Source organism: Phyllobates terribilis, unplaced genomic scaffold (genome assembly GCF_046119375.1).
Source record: "Phyllobates terribilis strain yellow unplaced genomic scaffold, ASM4611937v1 Scaffold_11__3_contigs__length_659146591, whole genome shotgun sequence".
Lineage (NCBI taxonomy): Eukaryota > Metazoa > Chordata > Amphibia > Anura > Dendrobatidae > Phyllobates > Phyllobates terribilis.
Window position 1 is genome coordinate 379,063,985 of NW_027362771.1, and position 24,474 is coordinate 379,088,458.

The following is a 24,474-nucleotide window of genomic DNA, read 5'->3' on the forward strand; positions in this document are numbered from 1 at the left end:
GTGGGGACAGGATGGGGGCAGCACAAATACCAGGATGGGGGCAGCACATAACAGCATGGGAGACCATATACCAATAAAAATGTTCGCCACTCGGGCGTAGAACGGGTTCAATAGCTAGTATATATACAGTGCATTGTGAAAGTATTTTGCCCCCTTGAACTTTTCTACCTTTTGTCACATTTCTGGCTTCAAACATAAAGATATAAAATTCTAATTTTTGGGGGAAGAATCAACAACAAGTGGGACACAATTGTGAAGTGGAACGAAATTTATTGGATATTTTAAACTTTTTTAACAAATTAGAAACTGAAAAGTGAGGCGTGCAATATTATTCGGCCCCCTTGAGTTGATTCTTTGTGTTATGCACACGCCCGGACTGACTGGCGTGTGCGTGTTTAGTGATCCCACTGGAACATGAACAGGAGAGTGCTTGGAGGGGCGTAACTAAGTATCTACCCGATCCGACCAAGGTCGCACGACAGCATACGACGTCTGTGCACCAGGGAGGAACAGAGCAGAGGGACCAGGTGCGACTCCAGGTCAGACCCCGGACACGGCTGTTGACCCACACCGGGGAATACAGGAACAGGCAGGTTAGAGCACAGGCTGGGTAGGGTCCAGTACAGACTAGGAGACGGGTTCAGAGCCACAGATGCGGTAATCAAGGCTGAGCAGAGCGAAACCGCAGATGCGGTGGACAAGGCTGAGCAGAGCGAAACCGCAAGTGCGGTGGACAGGGCTGAGCAGAGCGAAACCGCAGATGCGGTGGACAAGGCAGAGCAGAGCAAAACCGCAGATGCGGTGGACAAGGCAGAGCAGAGCGAAACCGCAAGTGCGGTGGACAAGGCAGAGCAGAGCGAAACCACAAGTGCGGTGGACAAGGCAGAGCAGAGCGAAACTGCAAGTGCGGTGGACAAGGCAGAGCAGAGCGAAACCGCAAGTGCGGTGGACAAGGCAGAGCAGAGCGAAACCGCAAGTGCGGTGGACAAGGCAGAGCAGAGCGAAACCGCAAGTGCGGTGGACAGGGCTGAGCAGAGCGAAACCGCAAGTGCGGTGGACAGGGCCGAGCAGAGCGGGCAGTAACCACCAGAGCGGTAAGTAAGGCAGAGCAGAGATAAACTGCCAAAGCGGTGAGCAAAGACAGAGCAGAGGGGACAGGGCTCTGTTCTCACGAAACAGACTGGAAGGGAAAGGCAGAACCAGATACACACAAGGTACTTGCAAAGAAGTAGCGAGTGGGCTCCAAACTCACAAACAGAAGTACAGCGACAACGAGTAGGAGTTAGGTGCAGGTTCAGACTCTGCAGAAAAAGAGAGGAAATGGACACAGAGACAAAACAAGTAAGAGGCCAGGAGACAGTTCAGACAAGAAATGTACTGCAACGAAATACAGAAACGAGCCAAGGTAAAGCCAAGCGCTGGTTCAGACACTGCAGCAAAAGGAAGGAAACGGACATAGAGACAAAACAAGTAACAGGTTAGGAGACAGTTCAGACAGGAACTGTTACTGCAACGAAATACAGGAACGAGCCTAGGTAAAGCCAAATGCTGGTTCAGACACTGCAGCAAAAGGGAAGGAACGGACATAGAGACAAAACAAGTAACAGGTTAGAAGACAGTTCAGACAGGAACTGTTACTGCAACAGAATACAGGAACGAGCCTAGGTATAGCTAAGCGCTGGTTCAGACACTGCAGAAAAAGGGAGGAAACGGACATAGAGACAAAACAAGTAACAGGTTAGGAGACAGTTCAGACAGGAACTGTTACTGCAACGAAATACAGGAACGAGCCTAGGTAAAGCTAAATGCTGGTTCAGACACTGCAGCAAAAGGGAAGGAACGGACATAGAGACAAAACAAGTAACAGGTTAGAAGACAGTTCAGACAGGAACTGTTACTGCAACAGTATACAGGAACGAGCCTAGGTATAGCCAAGCGCTGGTTCAGACACTGCAGAAAAAGGGAGGGAGGAAACGGACATAAAGACAAAACAAGTAACAGGTTAGGAGACAGTTCAGACAGGAACTGTTACTGCAGCGAAATACAGGAACGAGCCTGGGTATACGGCCCCCAGAGGCAGAAACGAACAGGCTAGGAGCGTGTTCAGACAGGCCTGGAAATACAGCCTCCAGGAAGGCAGACAAGCTGGGAAAAACAGAACAGGACCTGGCACATTCAGAGTCTAAAAGCACACTGAATGTTAAAGTTGCTCAGGCATCAGCTTCCAAGTGAAGCTGGTTTAAATATCCAGTGACAGACAGCAATAGGCTGAGGACGCATTAGGGGTGTGCCCACAGCAGCTACAAGAATTAGGAAGTAACCAGGCCGCCGCCCTAAGCAGTCAGAACAGAGACAAACAGACAGCATGGAAAGAAGCCAGGCTAGGAGACTGGTAAACAATGGTGCAGCGGTCTCAGGGAGCGCCAAAGGAATACTGGACAATTTAATAGATGGCAATCGACTTTTATTCTTCCTCCAATACCACTGCCACATTGAGACCGCTGCACCATTGTTTACTTGTGAAATATCTCCATACGGAGCCAAAGCGGCAGGAGCAGCCGGGCATATTTGGATGTGTGAGGACCTGCAGTTATCCAGCCACCGGGTTAAACTACTGAGGACCTGCGGTGACGTGGCATCTGGTCCAGCAGGATCGTGTGACCACTTGAGGAGCACGGAGTTGCGAGGCAAACACCGACAGGACGGTACTACAAATAGAGGTGACCCGGAGCCTCATTAATCACACGCTTAATCTTGGTTGTGTAGACGTACACAACCATCACAGGTGAGTGTACTGGCACTTTTTAAATTATATAAATAGCCCTGTGAGTCTACACATGCGCCCTTTCTTTTCTTTTCGCAGGCTAGCAGACTGGACTGATGATCAAGTTTGCGATCTTGCATAGTGAGAGATGGTGCACTATGCAAGCCCGCCACCAGGTATGTTACACTTTGTAGCGCCACCTTTTGCTGCGATTACAGCTGCAAGTCACTTGGGGTATGTCTCTATCAGTTTTTCACACCGAGAGGCTGAAATTCTTGCCCATTCTTCCTTGGAAAACAGCTCGAGCTCATTGAGGTTGGATGGAGGGCGTTTGTGAACAGCAGTTTTCAGCTCTTTCCACAGATACTCGACTGGATTCAGGTCTGGATTTTGACTTGGCCATTCTAACATCTGGATACGTTTATTTTTGAACCATTCTATTGTAGATTTTGCTTTATGTTTGGGATCATTGTCTTGTTGGAAGATAAATCTCCGTCCCAGTCTCAGGTCTTTTGCAGACTCCAACAGGTTTTCTTCCAGAATGGTCCTGTATTTGGCTCTGTCCATCTTCCCATCAATTTTAACCATTTTCCCTGTCCCTGCTGAAGAAAATAAGGCCCAAACCATGATGCTGCCACCACCATGTTTGACAGTGGGGATGGTGTTTTGAGGGTGATGAGCTGTGTTGCTTTTACGCCAAACATATAATTTTGCATTGTGGCCAAAAAGTTCGATTTTGGTTTCATCTGACCAGAGCACCTTATTCCACATGTTTGGTGTGTCTCCCAGGTGGCTTGTGGCAAACTTCAAACGAGACTTTTTATAGATATCTTTAAGAAATGGCTTTCTTCTTGCCACTTCCATAAAGGCCAGATTTGTGCAGTGTACGACTGATTGTTGTCCTATGGACAGACTCTCCCACCTCAGCTGTAGATCTCTGCAGTTCATCCAGAGTGATCATGGGCCTTTTGGCTGCATCTCTGTTCAGTCTTCTCCTTGTTCGAGATGAAAGTTTAGAGGGACGGCCGGGTCTTGGTAGATTTGCAGTGGTCTGATACTCCTTCCATTTCAATATGATCGCTTGCACAGTGCTCCTTGAGATGTTTAAAACTTGGGAAATCTTTTTGTATCCAAATCCGGCTTTAAACTTCGCCACAACAGTATCTCGGACCTGCCTGGTGTGTTCCTTGAAACAGAACCCTGAGACGATCACAGAGCAGGTGCATTTATACGGAGACTTGATTACACACAGGTGGATTCTATTTATAATTACCAGTCATTTAGGACAACATTGGATCATTCAGAGATCCTCACTGAACTTCTGGAGTGAGTTTGCTGCACAGAAAGTAAAGGGGCCGAATAATATTGCACACCCCACTTTGCCGCACTTCTAGCACCAACTGTGGTAGATCGGCTCACTCTGATGGACAGTGAGGTAGACACGGGAACACTGTATCTTTAAATCTTCCGTCGTGGTTTATTAAGAGTAAAGCATAAACCACAGCAATGCTGCAAAACAAACATGGCCTTCCCCGACCTAACAGGAAAAACAAAACATAACATATGGCACAGTCCTTGTTGCTACGGGTAACCGCCAACTTCAGGAACAAACAACCCAATATTTATCTTTCCTTCACATGACAAAAACAGCTCCAGAGCCTTCACCTCCAGGATCCAACTCACACCAAATGTTCTAAAGGCTGGGAATTTATCCTCTGATCCTCTCTACAGGTGAATAATTACCTTAGCACTAAACATGGCTGATTAACCCTTGATCACTTTGTGTGCTGAAACATTTTCTCTGTTGATATTACTGGAGCTAACAATCTCAGTGCTACATATCTCCCCTCTAGTACTTTTCTTGTGACTTTGTCACACAAGGTAGAGATTTAATTAGCAAGAAAGCACATATATATGACAGGTTACCGTTAATGTGAAAAAGTAGTAATACATAAAAAACTACATCTCCATATTCATAATGACACAAAGAACTAAGGTAACATGCTAATTTTGTCACCGTGAAAGGCGTAAACTGACAACGGAAGAAAAAAAAATATTGAATTTGCTGGGGGGAGGATTTCTAGTTCTCCCTTCCCTAAATCAAAATAAATAAATACATAAATAAATAAATAAAAGCTAATCAATAAGTTACATCTATCTCAGAATCTGTACCTGAAATTTATAACTTCAAAATGTATGGCTCTTTAAATGCAGCGTTGCAAAAACTACTAAATTTCTGAGGTCCTTACTGCTAAAATGATCTCTGGTATCAAAAGAAAATTGTTTATATTGTCCCTACTTTACCGTGCCTGTCTTTACCTATCCCTGGACAGGGTCCATAACACACGTCTTCTAGTTTTCACAAACAACAACTGTAAACTGCATCATCTCACATACGCAACAGAGCGGATCAGAGAACCTCACCATTCTTCCAGAAAACTGTTAACAAGTCATAGATATTCACACTCTGTTACCTTTCTGCCTTTTTTCTTGGTCATTTCTTTCTGCTGGAACACCACAGGAAGTGTTAACGGTTGTTTCATTGGGATTAAATGCTTCTATGTATAAATTATAATATTTAGACCATTATCATAATATTAGACAAATTGTTTCATTTATTTTGAAAGTTTGCCATTTAAAACAGTTGCAAATCGTAAAAGTTCTCAATTTCTCAAACATAGCATGGATTCCTTTTACACAAACTAAATTTTGCACTTGTTTTTATTTTCATATTCAGCAGTCACTATAAAGGGAATCTGTCAGTAGGGTAAACCCTTCTAAGCTACAGTATATAGGCATGCAGGGCATAGGAAGCTGAATAAACTAATACCTTCAAAGGGTTGTCCACCTTTGGGGACAATTTTTTTTTTCTTATGCATGCAATTGCCACTAAAAATAATTTTTGCAATTGGGTTTTAATAAAAAAAATTTGTACCATTTATCTTCTATAGCCTCTCTATTACAGTGTAAATTTCTGACGGGAGAATGAAGTAACGGGACCGGTCACATTATTTTACTATATGTGTTGGGGACTAGACTTTGTGGCACTTACTAAGTTACTGTTATATAGATATGACAGGTTCTCCTCATAGACTGCACAGCTCTCCTGTCCATACCATGGCGGCTGGAGGAGGAACATGTGACCAGACCTGTCCATCAGCTCCTCCAAAGCAGCTTTCTCCTGTGAGGTTTTCATTTGGACAAGGCTGATAGACAGGTCTGGTCCCATGCTCTTCCACCTGCTGCCATTGTATGGAGAGGAGAGCTGTGCAGTGTGTGAGGAAAGCTGCACTAACAAGAGCAGGAGGAGAACCGGTCATACCTATATTATAGTAAGCACCACAAATCCTGTCCTCAACACATCTGAGAAAATAACTGGTAATTCAATTTGCAGCCAGCAATAGAGAGTGTAAGAAAGCATCTGTTACAGGCAAACTGTGCAAAAATGATTATTAGCCATAATTACATGCATGTAAGTAAGAAAAAAAATGGCCACAAAAGTGGTAAAAAAAACTTTAATATCTGTGATCCAATGTGTTATTCCAGAGAAATCCACATTTTTCTTAATATGTAAATGGCTTTTAAGATCTATTGGCACTGCTCCTGTCTGAGATCACACAAAGTGGAGTACAGATTCAATAGAAAGTATAGGCTTTGTAGCTCTGTATGAGCAGAGAGGAGCTGTGTGCTCGTCTGCTTAGCTGCGCACTGTTCGGGGGTCTATTGAGCGATCGGTGGAGGTCTCAGGATCTGGACAACCACCGATCTGCTGGCAATTAATGTACCTACTGAATATTAAAAAAACGCAGGAAAAAAAAGGTGTAATTATCCTTCAGGCATTGATAATGTGCATGGACGTGCAGTAAGTCAGAAACTATAGGTGAAACTATGGGTGGGTCCTACAACTAAGTCAGAAGATGGAAAGGCATTAAATCTACAATCATTACTGAACTTCTTTGTAAAGAAATATACTAAAGTACTAAAACTAAAGCATTGTTAAGCACTAATGCAGTGACCTGTAGTGCAGTACAGTAGGAGGAATGTATTTTCCATATTTGCTTTTCTGAATAATCTTTTAATTCATTGTATGCTGCATGTTTAGGGGGGGAAATGACTGTGTATGCCTAGTCATAGGTGAATGTGTATGTATAATTGCATTTTTTCCAATATGCCCCTAAAAAAAATGCAAATATGCAAAGCTCCAAAAGACAGGAAATTGAAAATAGCATCTAAAATGTCAAGCTCATGCTCACAAGGAAGAAGTTATTTATGTTAGATCATTATCACAGCATGGTGACAGACAGTACTGCACGAAGCTATAATAAACCAATGGATAAAGTATGGCTAGTAGCACTGCTGAGCTGAACATACCTGATGTAATTATTGGATCTTCATCTCCAGTCACTTCAAGTGAATATTTATTTAAGGTTTCCCATTTCCGTTTACCATTATCATCATCATCATACTTGATGCATGTATATTCTCCACTGTCCGAGGATGTAAGATTAACAAGGTCTAAATGAAAATTTTGATAGGAGTCACTCAAAGGTGTTTCATTTCGAAACAAAACTTTTTCGTTATCTTTTTTGTCATCAGTTGAACAGCACAGTTTATTCACTGCGGAGCCAACGTATGGTAATGTTTTAATTACCGCAGCTGAAAATATACAGTTCAAGAAATTTTCCTGCTTAAATATCCACAGCAAAGTGAATGATCCAGAATCGTTAAACTGACTTGGGAAGCTGACACTTTTCCCAACCTTTTCTTTAATGACTGTCGGAGTTACATTTTCTGCAAGAACAAAAAATAATTGAAATTTAGCCTTTTATCACAATATCTTAATAACCAAAGAATACCTTTTATGTTTATCATATTCTATGTTTATATAAAGAATGTTACTTACTTAAAACTGGCAGGAAAATTGATATATTGTGGGATTTACAGCTCACATCTCCTGGCACTGTAGGATTTTCATTACAAGTAAATATTCCACCATCAGATGGATTCTCATACACTTTGTCAGTAAGTTTAAAGAATCCATCATCATATTTGAACGCTATATATTTCTCTTCTCCTGGCACCTTGCAGGTAAAGTTATCAATGTTTCCCTGTAGAACATCTGAATATACTGCAAAATATACAAAGCAGTCTGTTAGTTCTACCCTGTGTGCACAATTATAAGACAAGTGACTATTTTGACCATATCAATTTTTATGCAGATTTTCCAACTCCAAGCCAAGCTGTAAACTTGAATGCTTATTGGATGAAGCAGATCAGGTGATGTGTCTTTGATAAATGAGGAGGGTGAGGCCAAAGGATACAACACCCTTTATCAAGTTGTGCAGAATTAGTAGGCAGGTTGTTATCCTCAGGAATAATGGGTTCAAATAAAAGATTTAACTGACTCTGAAAATTCAAAATTGTAAAAAGTTTTGAAAAAAGATATTAGGGCATAATCCAGGGCCAGCTCCAGGTTTTCGTGGGCCCCTTTAACACATACCATGATTCATGATGCACATATACGGCGGAGAAATATAGGTATACAACACAGGGTCCAGGTTGTCCCCTCATCCTTCATATATGCAGAAATGCGGACACGCACTATACGCAGGCACACGCGCGCACATACACTGTACGCAGGCATGCATACATATTTGAACACAATTTCTTAAACACATATAAAACAGCCATAAATGTACACACACACACAAAATATTTTTAATATGGGCAATGGGGAAGCCAGCAAAAAGCCTTGCTCACCTGCCCCCGGCCTGTGTCCCTTCCAGCTCCTCAGTCATGTGGCTGTACAGGACCGCCGGCGTGTGTTTGATGGCCCTGGACCATCAGGGGGGCCCACTTGCAGTCGGGGCCCAAGCCGCTCCCCCAGCATCTGTGCAGGACCTCTGGCGCTGTTTGATTGCCGGCACTTTACTAGACATGGCCGTACCCTCTGCGGCTGTGTGTGCTAGTAATGACGCGGGAGGGGCGACAGAAGCACAATTAAAGGTGCAGTGTCGCCCCTGCCGTGTCATTACTACCAGACACAGCCGCATAGTGCACTGTCACCAGGTCTGGTAAAGTGCCGGAAATCAAAAAGCGCCAGAGGTCCTGCACAGATGCAGGGGCAGCGGCCCGAGCCCTGATGGCAAGTGGGCCCCCCTGATTGTCCAGGGCCCCGGCAATTGCCTGGGTGTGCCAGGTGCTGATGCCGGCCCTGGCATGATCACAGAACCATAAAAAGTTTTGAGGCAAATAGTAAACAATCTTGCAAAAAAGTGGGTTGAGAAATAAAATACCCACATTAACTGCCAAAGATTTGAGAAGAATCAGACATGAAGTGACCAGGAGGGCCCAAAAGTACAAGGTGCTCAGTTCTCAAAGACACTGCCAACATAAGGGAGGCTGAAACCTGACCACCACTGAACAAGACACAGAAGTTGAACTGGCAAAACAGGGCCCAGAAATATCTGAAGACAGATTTTTCAAAGGTTTTATAGACTCGTAAGATGAGAGTGATTCTTGACGGATCTGATGGATGGACCCATGGCTCAGTCAGTAATGTGCACAGACGTCCACTTCGAGTTCAAGGTGGAGGTAGGTTATTGCTATAGGATGGTATAATGAAAAATGAGCTAAATGGATCTTTTTCGGGTTGAAGATGGACTTGAAATCAATTCACAAACCTACTGCCAGTTTTTAGAAGAAACTTTATTCAAGAAGTGGTACAACAAAAAGTTTGTATCTTTCAAAAAAAAAAACTCACTTTTAAGCAAGACAACGTTCCATCGCATGCATTGAAATACTCCACTGCTTGGCTAGCCAGTACAGGTCTTAAAGATGAAAGAATGGTGACATGGCTCCCTTCCTCACCTGACCGAAACCCTACAGCGTACTTTTGGACCCTTATTAAATGGGAGATTTACAATGAAGGAAAACAGATCTCTAAACGGTGTCCAAGATGCTGTGGTTGGTGCTGGCCAAAAAGTTGATCGTCTGCAATTAAGAAACTGACAGACCCCATGAATGGAAGGCTTATGACTGTTATTAAAAAGAAGGTGGGCTATATTGTGTGTCCTTATAATAATGAACCCCAGTGCCTCTTTACTGTAATAATGCCCCTGAGCAAATGCATACATAAAAATCATAGGGCCCCATAGCAGGATTCTTATAATAGCACATAGCCATAGTCACAGAAGGACATACCTCCCAAATTTTAAAGACACAAAGAGGAACGTGTATTGCGGCACTTGCACAATTATTTTGCCTTTTTTGATGCTCTGTAGATTTATAACCCACTATAAAATCTTTTCCATGTCACTTATAAAGGATGATGCCCTCAAAAATATACCTTCACACAGTATGATGACAAAACAGTGTCCCCAACACAGTACGAGTATGCCAGCTCATCTAGCATTTACTAGAATTGCTTAATGGCCAGCCTGGCCCTGGGATAAACATCTGCTATAGAGATAGGGTGTTACCTCCTCCAGGGTCCCTCAATGCCATGAAGTGCAGTCCCAGACTATCAGGACACAGACATGATTGTACATAAAAAGATGAATGTGAAGAACAATCTTCAGTATATGATTATTCTTTATTTATTACAACATATCATTTTTCATTTTTTATCCTAGATATATAATCATTATTTTTTTATCAACACATATAGATAGTTGAAAATATAAGGAAAAAACAGGAATTCCACAACAAACAAACACAAAAACAATATGTTAACAGAGGTATCTGACAGCGGTAATATCTGACAGCAGTATTTAGGTGACCATTACAGCAACAATTGCTCCCTCCAACCCTTTTACATGATCATGGGGTGCAGATTGGGTAAAGGCCCCCATCACTGCCATCTTAGTGCTCCCATGTTGGATTGAAATACATAGAAACCCTATGGAGACAAAAACTAAATCGAAATGAAGAAAAAACTGTTTTAACAAATATTTAAAAAATGTAAACGTCTTTTTCCCAGTTGAAAAATAAAAATATTAAAATAACATATCTTGCATTGACATGACTGTAAAAGTCTGATGTATGAAAATATAAAACAAATTAACTGTAACATACAGAAATGCCCTAAAAAGTAGTAAAATAAACACCAGAATTGCTGTTTTTTGGACACTGCGCCTCCTCCAAAAAATGCAGAAGAAAGCAATCAAAATCTTGTATGTACTGTTAAAAAGTATCAATAAAACGGTCGGCTCAGGACACAAAAAACAAATCCTAATACAGCTCCATCAAATGAAAACTAAGAAAATTACAGGTCTCAGAAAATGGTGACATAAAACAAACATTTTTCAAAGTTGAGTTTTCTTTAGCCACTAAAATAAAAAAATTATACAAGTTTGGAATCGCCATAGTAATACTTATCTGAAAAATCACGTTACCAGGTTATTTTTACTACACATCAGGAAGGGGTTGACATTTCAGCACACAAAGAGGAAATAAAGACTAAAGAACAATTGTTTCTACAGCAAGATCACATGAATTCACCCATAACCAACAACACATAAACATTAATGGGAATTAAAGCTAAAATCTATTTCTTCCTCTCCTGCACTGATGGAAAATCAGCATTTCTGGAATTGAGATTTTTTTCTTTGCTTGCTTTGTGCCTTTATCGCTTGCCTTCATAGAAGAACAAACATGGCAGTCATTGGGGCCTTCATCAGGCCCCTGGCTGCCATGGAAAACATTCAGCACCCAGTGATCTTGTTAAAGGGTAGCCAAAACTATGCACCCGAAGACCGTGCACCTTAACTCCATCATGACCAGGCTATTTTCCGTTTTTGTATTTTCCTATCTTTCTTCCAAGGCCATTATGTTTTTATTTTTCCATGCACATAACCGTATAAGAGCTTACTTTTTCTGCGGGACAAGTTGTACTTTTGAATGACACCATTCATTTTATCATGTGATGCACTGGAAAGTGGGGAAAAAAATTCCAAGTGCATTGAAATTGTTCACTATGTGGTAAAACAGACCTGGCAATATGATTCTCCAGGTCAGTATGATTGCACAGATAGCAAAAATGTAGAGGTTTTTTTTTAGTTTAAGTGAAAGCTACAGACGACAGGAGAGGTGCATAAGCCCTTTTCTGTACTTACAAATGCCCGGAATTTTATACAGAATGAAGGCAAATACAAAAGAAAAAAATGATAGCATGTTCAATTACATAGTGTATGTGGAGAGGTATTACAATGCAATGTTTCTAGGGGAGAATATCCTCATAGATACAGCACCAGCTGGAGCTTGTAGGTCAGAACACAGAGGATGAACTAAAGCCTTAATATAAGACCACATTCCTGATAAAGCTGTTTTTCCATGGAACTTACCCTTTTCTTGAGACGTCAATAAGTAAAGTAGTAGAGTAGCTATAACTTTTCTTACAGCAGTCATTTTTACTAATAACTTGTTTAAAACATGTATTCTGAGTCTGACAGCTTGTCTTAACTGTAACCACATCCTTCCTTTTAGCTCACTTTATTTCAAGGAAAAATTAAGTAAGTTGTGGTCTGAGTAAGGAACTGTAATATTTGGACACAGAGGGTGGAGAACATTTCTAATTTATTGCAGATTTTTCTTTAATCTAGTGCACTTTTACAAAATGGGAACTCCTGGACTATTACGCTAGGGGAACTTGCGTTCATGTCCATATTTGTAACTGTTGCTAAACTAGGCACAAAGTCCACATATGCCCTCCCCCTCCCCATTTAAGGGAACCTGTTACCTGATCCATGCTGCCCAAACCGTGCACAGCATGAACCAAAGCCAGGCTGCAAGATTGCAGCCAGGTATATTTTTCTCTAAAAAAGGAAGCTGCTGCTAGCTGCCTGACTCCTGGCACTAATTATGCTGGAAGCTCCTTATGCCAAACCTAATGGAGCAACAGAGAGCCAGCCCACTGTCACTATCAATATGAGGACCTCTCCCCCTTTCAAAATGTTTTCCTTACCCTGACAAACCATAGAGTAGACCATGTGATATAATCCAAGGTTGCCACTGTCCTGGTGTCACTTCTATACTAATTGCCACAGCAGTAACTCACATGCCTCCTCAGAGCCGCCCTACTCACCGTGGTCACCGCGCAGTTTTTCCTCATGTCTATGTAACACAGGTGCTGGAATGCAACGCACAGAGACACAAGGCGGGAACAGTCAGGGGTTGATATAACCACTTTATATGTATAAGGCTGTGTGCCCACGATGCGTTTTTAATGCGTTTCTGCAGCGTTTTTGCAGCTGCGGAAACGCATTAAAAATGCATGGTAGAAGGGCAGCAATGTTCCCCAATGATAATCTGCATGTGCTGTGCACATGCTGCGGAAATTTCCGCTGCGGATTATCATTGCGGAAAAAAACGCAGCACTACCAATTATTTTGCAGAAGTGCTGCGTTTTCGTCGCCATTGACTTGCATTAGAACGCGCCAATTCCGCAAGACTGCATCTGTACTTGCGTAATTGGTGCGTTCTAATGTGCGGATGGTACCTGGGTGTAGAGGAGAGGAGAGTCTCATACACACCCAGGTACCATTAAAAAATTTGTAAAAAAAAAGAATAAAATAAAAAATAAATGTATATTTACCTTCCGGCGGCCCGCTCCTCCTTGCTTCCCGGCACTTTGCAGTGGATTGAAGGACCTGCGCTGACGTCAGAGTCATGTGACGGGTCACGCGACGCTGACGTCGGCAGGTCTTTCAATCCACTGCTGCCGGCAGCCGGGACCGAGCGAAACAAGAAAGCACGGGCCATCGGAGGGTAAGTATACATTTATTTTTTTATTTTTAACCACTCTCTCGGGTCACACTATATAAATCCATGCAGTTTGCATGGATTTATATAGTGTGACCTAGTTGTCACAAGCACTTTCCAAGTGATGCTAATCGCTTGGAAAGCGCTTGTCAATCCGCATGCGGAAATGTCAGTGAATAACGCTCCATTTTCCGCATGTCCCTGGCAGGAAAACGCATGTACAATCCGCATGCTTTTTTTCTGCCAGGGAGATGCAGAAACGCTCAGGAAAAAATCCTGAGCATTTCTGCATCGTGGGCACATAGCCTAACAATTATTCAGAAAGGGGGTTAGAAACAAGGGTAATAAACAGTAACTTGAAATAACAATAGGAAGTATTTTAAATGAATAACAGTAAAGTTCTTTGCAAAAAATGTGATGCACTTAGTCGTGGGCGCCACCACATGAGTTTCTTTATATGGCCCTAGCGCAGGTCACCGGTTCTTCCCGCTAGGCCGCAAGTCTCTTCCGGATAAAGTCTATCAGATCCCATTTATCTTCCCATGCACCAACCGGCCCATGCACCAACTTGAAGTCCTAATCTCAACTGTCCCCAGAAAGTTGGAAATGATGGCCCTGTTCACTTGCGCGGTTCCTCCACTATTGCTGGCGTGTCACTCCTGTCACAGTCTTCTCTCAGCTCTTCTCAGCTTGACCGTTGACGGCAGTCTCTCACATTTGGGGTAAGAGGATCCAGACCTCAGCTACTGACAGGCGACGTCGAGTTCCAGGAACTTACCCAGCGCAGAACGCAGGTCCTAACTCATCAACATGTGCAGAACTCAAGGCACATCTGAGAGGGGTTCTGAGCTTATCAGGCGGTGTCTGGCTCTTGTGCGATGCAGGCCTCCGGCTGAGACCTGTCGCGCTGGGCTCTGCGGTACCTCTGGAGCACGTCGGCTCCACTCTGCAGCCTGGCGCCAAATCCACTTGTGGCTTGGTGTACTGAACTTTTATATCCAGAAAATATTTCCTGGAGGTCATCTGATCAGGTCCGGCATCTGAATTTGCTCCCCCTTCAACTTTTGTAGCACAACTTGCTTCTGCTTGATTTCACCTGGCTAGCAGATTGCAATTTCTTCTCATCATTGGCACATCCTGCAAGAGTTCTCCTTCACGATAATCATGAAGTCTAAATAGGCTGTCGAAATACTCTTTTGTCAAGTGAAATAATCTTTGGTTTGCCCTGGGTAAACAGGCTATTAAAAGTCCACTTAAAGGCAACATGTCATTGTCATGTCAATGATGCACATTACAGTAGAAATGCAGAATATATCCTCAATTGCCACTGCCCCACAAGTACAGTATATAGTCACAATGGAAGAATGTAAACAAATACATTGTACTTCAGGCTTATCAGACACTGAATGTGTCATCATGACAGGTTAGGCTTCTTCAGACGTATTATGTAGTCAAGTAGTCAGTAGTCAGTATGTAGTCAGTATGAGGTAGGCAGGGAAGGTAACTGCCCAGGGAGACACCTAAGAGGGGGCAAAATTTTCCTTAATAAACTAGAATATGGGACAAAATTTCAAAAAACATCACAGAAAAAGATAAAGCCTTACCAACACCAGGTCAGATTACCAATGCACTAGCAGGATGCAGCAGGTCTCCATAAAAAAGGCGGGGGCAGCACATGTGCTGCGCCCTATGCAAGTTCAATCCATGTGCATGTATAATACTACACAGCCACTCCCTCCATGAATTGGTAGGTTAGTGAGTGGCTGTCGCATCAGTATTTTGCATATTTGCTGCCCCTGCCTTTATCATGGAAACCTGCTGCATCTTGCTAGTGCATGGGTAATGTGTTGCTAAGGCTTTATCTTTTTCTACGAGGTTTTTTTCCTCAATAAACTAGCACAATATTGTAAACTGCATTGAATTTGCTGTGCGTTACTGGCGCTGCGCCGGGTGCGAACATTGAAAAAGAGGCGTGTCATACAGGAAAAGAAGCATTCTGGCCAATGAAAGCTTCCCTATCAGACTGATGAGAGCGCTCACTGGCTGCTGTCTCTGTCCTCCTGCAAGACATGCCCCAGTGAGTGTTCGTCAGTAAAGTTAGCAGGTTCGGCCACCCAGTACGCAAGGGACAATAGTGGAGGATGCAAAGTATCAATTACAATGAGTCGCCTGCTTCCTCCACTGTCCCCTTCTTATTATGGGAACCTCAGGTGCGTCAGGTCAGAGAAGAGGGCGAGAACCCAATCTGCGCACGCGCGGCCCTTGGCTTTAGGAAAATGGCCACCGGGAAAGCAATGATGCACTCCGCTCTGCTCACCTCCGACACCGGACATGCATTGCCAAACTTCTGCCGACGCCGGCGGCATCCTGAGGAAGGGACCCTGCTCCACACAACGCACTCTGCTCTGCCTCACCGCTAACATCGGGCTCGCAGCCTCGCACCGCTGGGATACCCCCTCCTCCTACCCAGGGCTCGCAGCATTGTCCTACTTCTGCCACCGCCAGCTTCCTACACTGCAACCCTGCTCCACCGCTGCTGCCCCCAGATAAAATACCTTAAATTCAGACTAAGATGGACCCCCATCTTATGAAAATTATTTTTTTTCCTATTTTCCACCCCAAAATTTGGGGTACATCTTATGGTCCGGTGCGTCTTACCTCTTTTACAGGATACTGATGAAATATTCGGCAAGCACTGTAGTCTGTTGAATCCTAACGGTGTGTAATGCACACGCCATTAGGATTCGGCTCTGCCAGCTCCGGCAGTCATCACATGAGCACAAGTATGTGCTTTGCATACTTTCTGTTATGTGGCAACTAGAGTCTCAGCTATGTCTCACAGTGTTCATAGACGTGGATAACATTTGGTCATGTAATGATTGCTGGAACCGGCAGTGTCGAATCCCAACAATGCTTGCCGAAGATTTCACCAAGGTTAGAGATGATCAAAAGTATACACAGGACCACAGTCTATTTAAGAACCAAACTCCTTTGAATCTACAGTTGAAGGGAACCTGTCACGTCAGATAATGCTATTAAACTGCAGATATAAGGTTAATCTAAAGGTTAATAGCATTGCTAAGGTGCTCAGCCACAGTACTGAAAGTGCGGCACAAGAGAGAAAATTAACTGGCGGTTTTCAGTCATTCAGGCATGCTAGTGCAGCTATAGACATTACTCACAGAACTGAGAGCAGAGGCTGTAAGTATGCCCCAACTCTCTGATTGACAGCTGGCTCTGCAGGCATTTGTGCACAGCCAACAGTCAGTAAAAGTGCTATGGCGTGCTAACAAATGCAGCTCCAATTGTTGTGAGTGGTGACTGTAGCCGCACCAACAAGCCTGTATGACTGAAAGCTGGTAGCTCTGGGGAGCAATAAAGTTAATTTTCTCCCCGTAGCCATTCAGCATTGAGTAGGGTCATAGAGTAGGGTCACAAAACTGTTTTCTGCACATTCGAGAAAAACGGTCCAATTATTTTGATCAGACTTTCATCAGTGACATAAATTTTTCTTCAACATGAAGAGAAAAATAAAAAGGTCCGTGAAAATCATGTAACCCTAGAGCGGCCCGATTTATTTCATCATAGACTTGCATTGCCAATTTTGATCACTTAGATCAAAATTGGACGTGTCTCCAATTTTTTCAGTGAACCACTTGGTCTGAGGAAAAAAAATCAGACATGTGCACAGCCCCATAGAATATAAGTGCTATCTGTGAAAACTACGGATAGGTCTCGTACAAGAAAATCGGTCGTGTCCACCTTCTCTTAACCTGAAGATAAACATTATATCTGCAGATTGATATCGGTAGCTGTCATGACAGGTTCCCTTTAATGAAATGGAACCATTCCAATTTATTTTACTAGATGTGTGCCAGAAAAACCCATTCCTCCATACATATCAGTACAGAAAGAAAGTATTACCATTGTTGATTGATGATGTGGTTTATTTGGTCACATATTGTACTGATGGCTGAGATTAGCCAAAATATTATACCTCTGTGTCCAATATACATGCATAACTCCCAACCATCCTGGATTCAGCTGGACTGTCCTGATTTGATGGCTTAGTCCCGCCACGTCAGGGCTTTTTCCCGGGCTTCAAATACTCACCTCTCTGCGACGCCTTCATTGCTCCATAGCTCATCCTCAGGGGTAGAGAAGGGCATATCGCTGCTAAATTAATAAACTAAGGAAGTAGTTCACTACTTGTATATTGATGGCCTATCCTTAGGATAGGCCATCAATGTCTGATTGGCCGGAGTCCGACACCCGGTAGCCCCAACGATCAGCGGTCATAGGTGTTGGCGGCCACCAGCCAGAAGTACTCACTTGTCGAGCTGCTCCATCTACTTGTAGTAGCTAAGAATTGGTACTGCACAAACGCCTCCTATTCAGATCAATAGGCCATCAATGTAAAAGTAGTGGATAACCTCTTTAAATTAAACTATTCACTTCTTGTCTCGTGATCTGCTCACCCTGTGACTTGAACAGACGATCTCATGTTCACAGTTAGCAGCTCTAGTGATGAGCACCTGGCCACAATGATGTATATAGGAGAATTTGGTAATCTTGAGCTGCACTGCAAGCAGTGAACCCAAAAGCAGATTACACTATTATACATAGAGATACATTTTATACAGATTTTTATTTCTATGTATTTATTTCTATGTATTTTTAAGTCAGATATTTTTGCTCCTATAATAGTACTAAAAATAATGAAAATCAATTACAAAAAAAGTCATTTTCTCTTTTTTGTGAATCTCTCTGGAATTCGAACCGACAACCTCTATAATTGCAGGCAGGAGATAAAGCAATTGATCCACAGGCTCTGGTGACAGCACTAAGAGAATTTTGTATACTTGATCTGTATTGCAGCCACTAACCATACAGGAAGATTATACTGAGACATAGAGATACATTGTATATAACAGTGTATTTTTTTTTACTATAAAACTACTAAAAAATTATGAAAAACAATTACAACAATGTTATTTTTAAAAAAGTAATAAACATCATAAATAAGCAAATAATATGGACATATTTGGTGTCCATGTAATCATACAGAACCACATAACACAGCGATTAGATGATTTACGGGGATCAAGAAATGGCATCAAAAATGGTGTGATTGATATTTTTTCTCTATTAAACCCATAAAAAAATAAGAAAAATGTAAGGCTGAGGCAGTGTTCACACATAGCTAAATAAATGCTAATTTTTTTTTAACTGCATTTTTTTCTGCACGCTTTCTGAAGGTGTCTGCACGACGTGACAGAATAACAATCTTCGCTGATTATTGAGTGCTTCTTTGGTTACTTTTATGCGTGTTCCCCCATATTTGATGCATTTTTGGTACAGATGTGAATCCGCATTTTAAATGTTTTTTAATACTACAGAAAAGCTTTGATTCTATGTTTAAAAATGTAACAAAGTTTGTTTTTTTTTACATGCGCTCCACATAGAAGCCTATACAGGAAAAAAAAGTCGCACAGTTCAGCAGCTTCTTTAGATGCACCGAGGACAGAACATTTCATGACATTACATCCACTTTGCTGGAACATTTAGACAGGGCTGTGGAGTCGGTAATCCAAACCTCTGACTCCTCAGTTTCCATGACTCCGACTCCACCTCCGACACCACAACTCCGACTCCCTCATACATGGCTCATGTTTAAGTGATAAATTTACTGTAGCACAGATTCATCTCAACTAAAAGTCTAGACCCTTAGATCAGGAATAGGACAGACACTTATAGGACATTTCATAACTTTCCTAAATTCTTATGAAATAAATATTCCCCACAAACTGCGTTGAACTACTGTACCCAATTTATTATATATTTTAGGAGTCGGAGTTGGTCCATTTTATACTGACTCCGACTCCACCAAAATGGGCTCCGACTCCGACTCCATAGCCCTACACTTAGACTATGTTCATATGCAGCATAAATGCTGCATATTTTCTGCTGCTTTTTTTGCACAGAAATTCTGCTGTATTTAATTGTCCAAGCAAAGTGAATGTGATTTCATGAGAACTGCGCCCCCTGATCGTCTAAACATGAGCTGAACTGTGCGGTTTTGGCGGATTTTTTTCTCTGGAGGCTTGCATGTGGAGCCTAAAAAAAAAAAAAACACATGTAAAAAATTGCAGATACTTTTTTAAGTGCAAAATCAAAACTTTTCTGTACTATAAAAAAAATACATTAAAAGGCGGCTTCACATCTGCCCAAAACAATACATCAAATAAGGGTATGTGTACACTGTTTGGAGCCGCCTGCAGCCCTGACACAGTAGAATAGCCGTCGGCAGCTTCCGCTCATTTTATGTAAATGAGCGGCGCCAATTTTTTTTTCACCTGCAGACTTTCCTAATAGAGGTTAGGTCTATGGGGAAAGCCCGCATGCGGACCTGCCGGAGAAATTGACATGCTGCGGTCTGGAAGGTGCGCAGGTACACGGAGACAATAACCAGTGAAGATTGTTATTGCATAGCTTGGTGCGGACACCAGCAGAAAACAAAAAACACAGTATTTCTTCAACGTCTGAATACGGCTTTACAAACACCAAAAAGCCTGATGTCGTATAGTGAAGATACTGTACATAAAGATGAGAAAGTTCTGGCAGCTACAACTGTGAATGAATGAACAAAAAATAAATCCACAGGTCCTAACTAGAGATGAGAATGACACACAGATAACGTTGTGCCAACCATAGCTAATTAAAAGCTGCGTCGGGGACGCCTTTTTGGTAAGAAATTCGTGGCCTCCAGCCCATCTGCCTGCTACCATTGGTCTGGACGCTGGACCAGAGACCTGTGAATTCATCCACTCATCTCTAGTCCCAACTATTCCGAATACAGAGGACAGTACTGGATTTGGGTCTACACCCTGCAGTCTCAGGCGTCTGCTGAATGTCCTTCACTGCCATCGACCCTCTGATATCTCCTCCTGCCAGGGTAGAAAAAAATGGTAAATAGGTGTGGACTGGGATGTGGCCAAGGAAGTGGCCAAAATTTGCTACTGCACATAATTTGTCCCTCTTTCTGTTCTTAAAAAGTTGGGAGGTATGTACATACACTGTGTGTCATCACACTGCAATTAATGAATACATGAATTCTACAAACAAGCGAGGGGGTGTGTTTATATGTAAAATCATCCTTAAAACCCATCTTGTGTGAGAATATATGTGAATCTAATGAAAATGTGGAGTCCCTGTGGGTGAAGATAAGGGGAGGGGGAAAAAATAATAAATTACTGATAGGGGTTTGTTATAAGTCTCCGAAAATAATGGAAGCAGCGGGAGAATATCCTCATAAAGCAAATAGATGAAGCAGCGACTCAAGGAGAAGTCATTATTATGGGGGACTTTAACTACCCTGAAATACATTGGGGAACAGAAACCTGTTGTTCAAGCAAAGGTAATAGGTTTTTCACAACTATGAAAGACAATTACCTTTCACAACTGGTTCAGGACCCAACAAGAAGGGGGGCACTGCTAGACCTAATATTAACCAACAGGCCAGACCGCATATCAAATAAACGAGTTGGGGGTAACTTGGGTAATAGTGATCACAAAATAATAAGTTTTCATGTATCCTTTAATAAGATGTGTAGTAGAGGGGTTACAAGGACACTAAACTTCAGGAAGGCAAATTTCCAACGGTTGAGAGATGATCTTAGTGCAATAAACTGGGACGATATCCTGAGATATAAAATGACACAAAGCAAATGGGAGACATTTATTAGCATCCTGAATATGACCTGTGCACAATATATACCCTATGGGAATAAATATTTTAGAAATAGGAGGAAACCACTATGGCTAAATAGAGCTGTAAAGGGCGCAATAAGTGACAAAAAGAAAGCATTTAGAGAACTAAAGCAAGTAGGTAGTATTGAGGCATTAAATAAATACAGAAAATTAAATAAATTCTGTAAAAACCAAATAAAGGCAGCAAAGATTGAGACATAGAGACTCATTGCCAAAGAAAGTAAAAATAATCCCAAAATATTCTTTAACTACATAAATAGTAAAAGACTAAAAATTGATAGTGTTGGCCCCCTTAAAAATAGTCTGGGTGAAATGGTGGATGAGGATGAGGAAAAAGCCAATATGCTAAATGATTTTTTTTTCAACAGTATTTATACAGGAAAATCGCATGACAGATTCCCAGCAGGAAGTATGGCGGTGTCTAAAAATCACTAAAGTTGACAAATCCCCGGATGGGATACACCCTCGAGTACTGCAGGAATTAAGTAACATCATAGATAGACCATTATTTTTAATCTTTAAAGATTCCATAATAACAGGGTCTGTACCACAGGACTGGCGTATAGCAAATGTGGTGCCAATATTCAAAAAGGGGACAAAAACCGAACTTGGAAATTATAGGCCATTAAGCTTAACCTCTACTGTGGGTAAAATCCTGGAGGGTTTTCTAAGAGATGCTATACTAAAGTATCTGAGGAAGAATAACCTCATGACCCAATATCAACATAGGTTTACGAGGGACCGTTCCTGTCAAACTATTCTGATTAGCTTTTATGAGGAGGCAAGTTCCGGACTGGACCAAGGAAATGCAGTGGATGTTGTGTATATGGACTTTTCAAAAGCTTTTGATACGGTTCCACAAAAAAAGGTTGATACATGAAATGAGAACAATGGGGATAGGGGAAAATATATGTAAGTGGGTTAAGGACTGGCTCAGTGATAGGAAACAAAGGGTGGTTATTAATGGAACACACTCAGACTGGGTCTCAGTTAACAGTGGGGTACCACAGGGGTCAGTATTGGGCCCGCTTCTTTTTAACATATTTATTAATGACCTTGTAGGTACAGAGTAATATTTCAATATTTGCAGATGACACTAAACTCTGCAGGGTAATCAATACAGAGGAGTACAATTTTATATTACAGGAGGATCTATGTAAACTAGAAGCTTGGGTTGATAAATGGCAAATGAGCTTTAATGGGGATAAATGTAAGGTAATGCACCTGGGCAGAGGAAATAAAATGCATAATTATATGCTTAATTGTAAAACACTAAGCAAAACTGTAACTGAAAAAGACCTGGGTGTAGTGGTGGACGACAAGCTCACGTTTGGTGGCCAGTGTCAGGCAGCTGCTGCAAAGGCAAATAAAATAATGGGATGCATTAAAAGAGGCATAGATGCTCATGAGGAGAACATAATTTTACCTCTATACAAGTCACTAGTGCGACCACACTTAGAATACTGTTCTGGTCTCCGGTGTATAAGAAAGACATAGCTGAACTAGAGCGGATGCAGAGAAGAGCGACCAAGGTTATTAGAGGACTGGGGGTCTGCAATACCAAGACAGGTTATTACACTTGGGGTTATTTAGTTTGGAAAAAACGAAGGCTTAGGGGTGATCTTATTACTATGTACAAGTATATAAGGGGACAGTACAAAGACTGATCTTTTTACTCTGAGGCCTGAGACGGGGACAAGGGGGCATCTTCTACGTCTGGAGGAAAGAAGATTTAATCATAATCACAGACGTGGATTCTTTACTGTAAGAACAGTGAGACTATGGAACTCTCTGTCGCATGATGTTGTAATGAGTGATTCACTACTAAAATTTAAGAAGGGCATGGATGCCTTTCTTGAAAAGTATAATATTACAGGTCATATATACTAGATTCCTTGATAGGGCGTTGATCCAGGGAACTAGTCTGATTGCTGTATGGAGTCAGGAAGGAATTTTTTTCCCCAATGTGGAGCTTGGTGTTTGCCACATGTTTTTTTTTTGCCTTCCTCTGGATCAACATGTTAGGCTATGGGTTGAACTAGATGGACTTAGTTTTTAAGGTTGAAGGAAGACTATGTTACTATGTTACAATCGCTATAGATGTATAAAGTATATGGTACCTAATTCACATTTTTAAATCACTTTCCTAGGTTATTTGAGGCCAGGTTGGCACATATAGAGATATATAAAAACATGTAGGCCCATCCATTCAGATCAGCTTGCTGCAGGTGGATGGCTTATACACTTTTTGATTAAAAATTTTAACTTTTGTAAGTACCTTTCATTTTTTACCTATATAGCAGTAATGGAGTCCCTGTATTCATTAATCACAGTCTGCTGACATATAGTGCATATGTTTGTATATTGTGTATATTGGTCACAGTGTATGTGCACCTGCATATTAATTTAATACTATACAGTAAGTGTGCTGGCCTTGTTTTATGTTTTTTGTACAAATCCAATAAATTCATCTCTGGGGTGGTTATTTATCTGTTGAATGGGGTCCCCTGCTATAAACAGTGGTGTAATAATTATATAAATCAGATATTTCTCTCTTTAGATTTTAGCCCCTTACCAACCAGGCAATTTTCCCCCCTTATTCCAAAAACCATAACTTTTTATTTTTCTGCAGACATAACCATGCGAGACAAGTTATACTTTTGAATCATACCATCGATTTCATAGTGTGATGTACTGGAAAGCAGGAGAAAAATTCCAAGTGTGAAGGCATAGTAAAAAAAAAAAGTGCAATTCAACAATAGTTGTTAGGGTTTTTTTATTTACAGCATTCATATTACAGTAAAAATTATCTGGCCATATGATTCTCCAGGTAAGTACGATTACACAGCTACCAAGCATGTATAGTTTTTATTCTCTTTAAGTGAGGGGAAAAATTCAGAAATTAGTAAAACAAAATTTCGCTTGTGTCGCCATTTTACAAGATACACAAAGGTTTAAATTTTCAAGGTATGGAGCTGTTTGAGGGATTTGTTTTTGCACCACGAATACATGTTTTTATTGGTAATACTATGGGGTAGATAGTCTGTTATTACTTTTTTGTGTTGTTGCAGCGTCCAAAAAACGGCAATTCTGAATTTTTGATTTTTCATCTCGTTACTCTATTTACCAATTGGATTAATTTATTTTATATTTTGATAGATCGGAATCTTTTACGAACA

General features: G+C 41.7%; 1 protein-coding gene across 4 annotated transcripts in view; it reads right to left on the reverse strand.

The window, feature by feature from the left end:
* The window catches only part of LOC141165189 (uncharacterized), a 75,569-nt gene extending 63,327 nt beyond the window's left edge, over window positions 1–12,242 (reverse strand). Inside the window, exons 1-4 of one of the 4 annotated variants that reach the window (XM_073650821.1) lie at window positions 12,109–12,242; window positions 7,668–7,892; window positions 7,136–7,555; window positions 5,239–5,268 (exon numbers count right to left, since the gene is read on the reverse strand). In XM_073650821.1, the coding sequence (XP_073506922.1) occupies window positions 5,239–5,268; window positions 7,136–7,555; window positions 7,668–7,892; window positions 12,109–12,238 (805 nt within the window). In that variant the 5' untranslated portion in view covers window positions 12,239–12,242. Of the gene's footprint in view, window positions 1–5,238; window positions 5,323–7,135; window positions 7,556–7,667; window positions 7,893–12,108 lie in introns of all 4 variants that reach the window. The other 3 variants (XM_073650820.1, XM_073650819.1, XM_073650823.1) reach the window with 3 other exon arrangements.
* Between the last annotated feature and the right edge of the window lie 12,232 nt (window positions 12,243–24,474).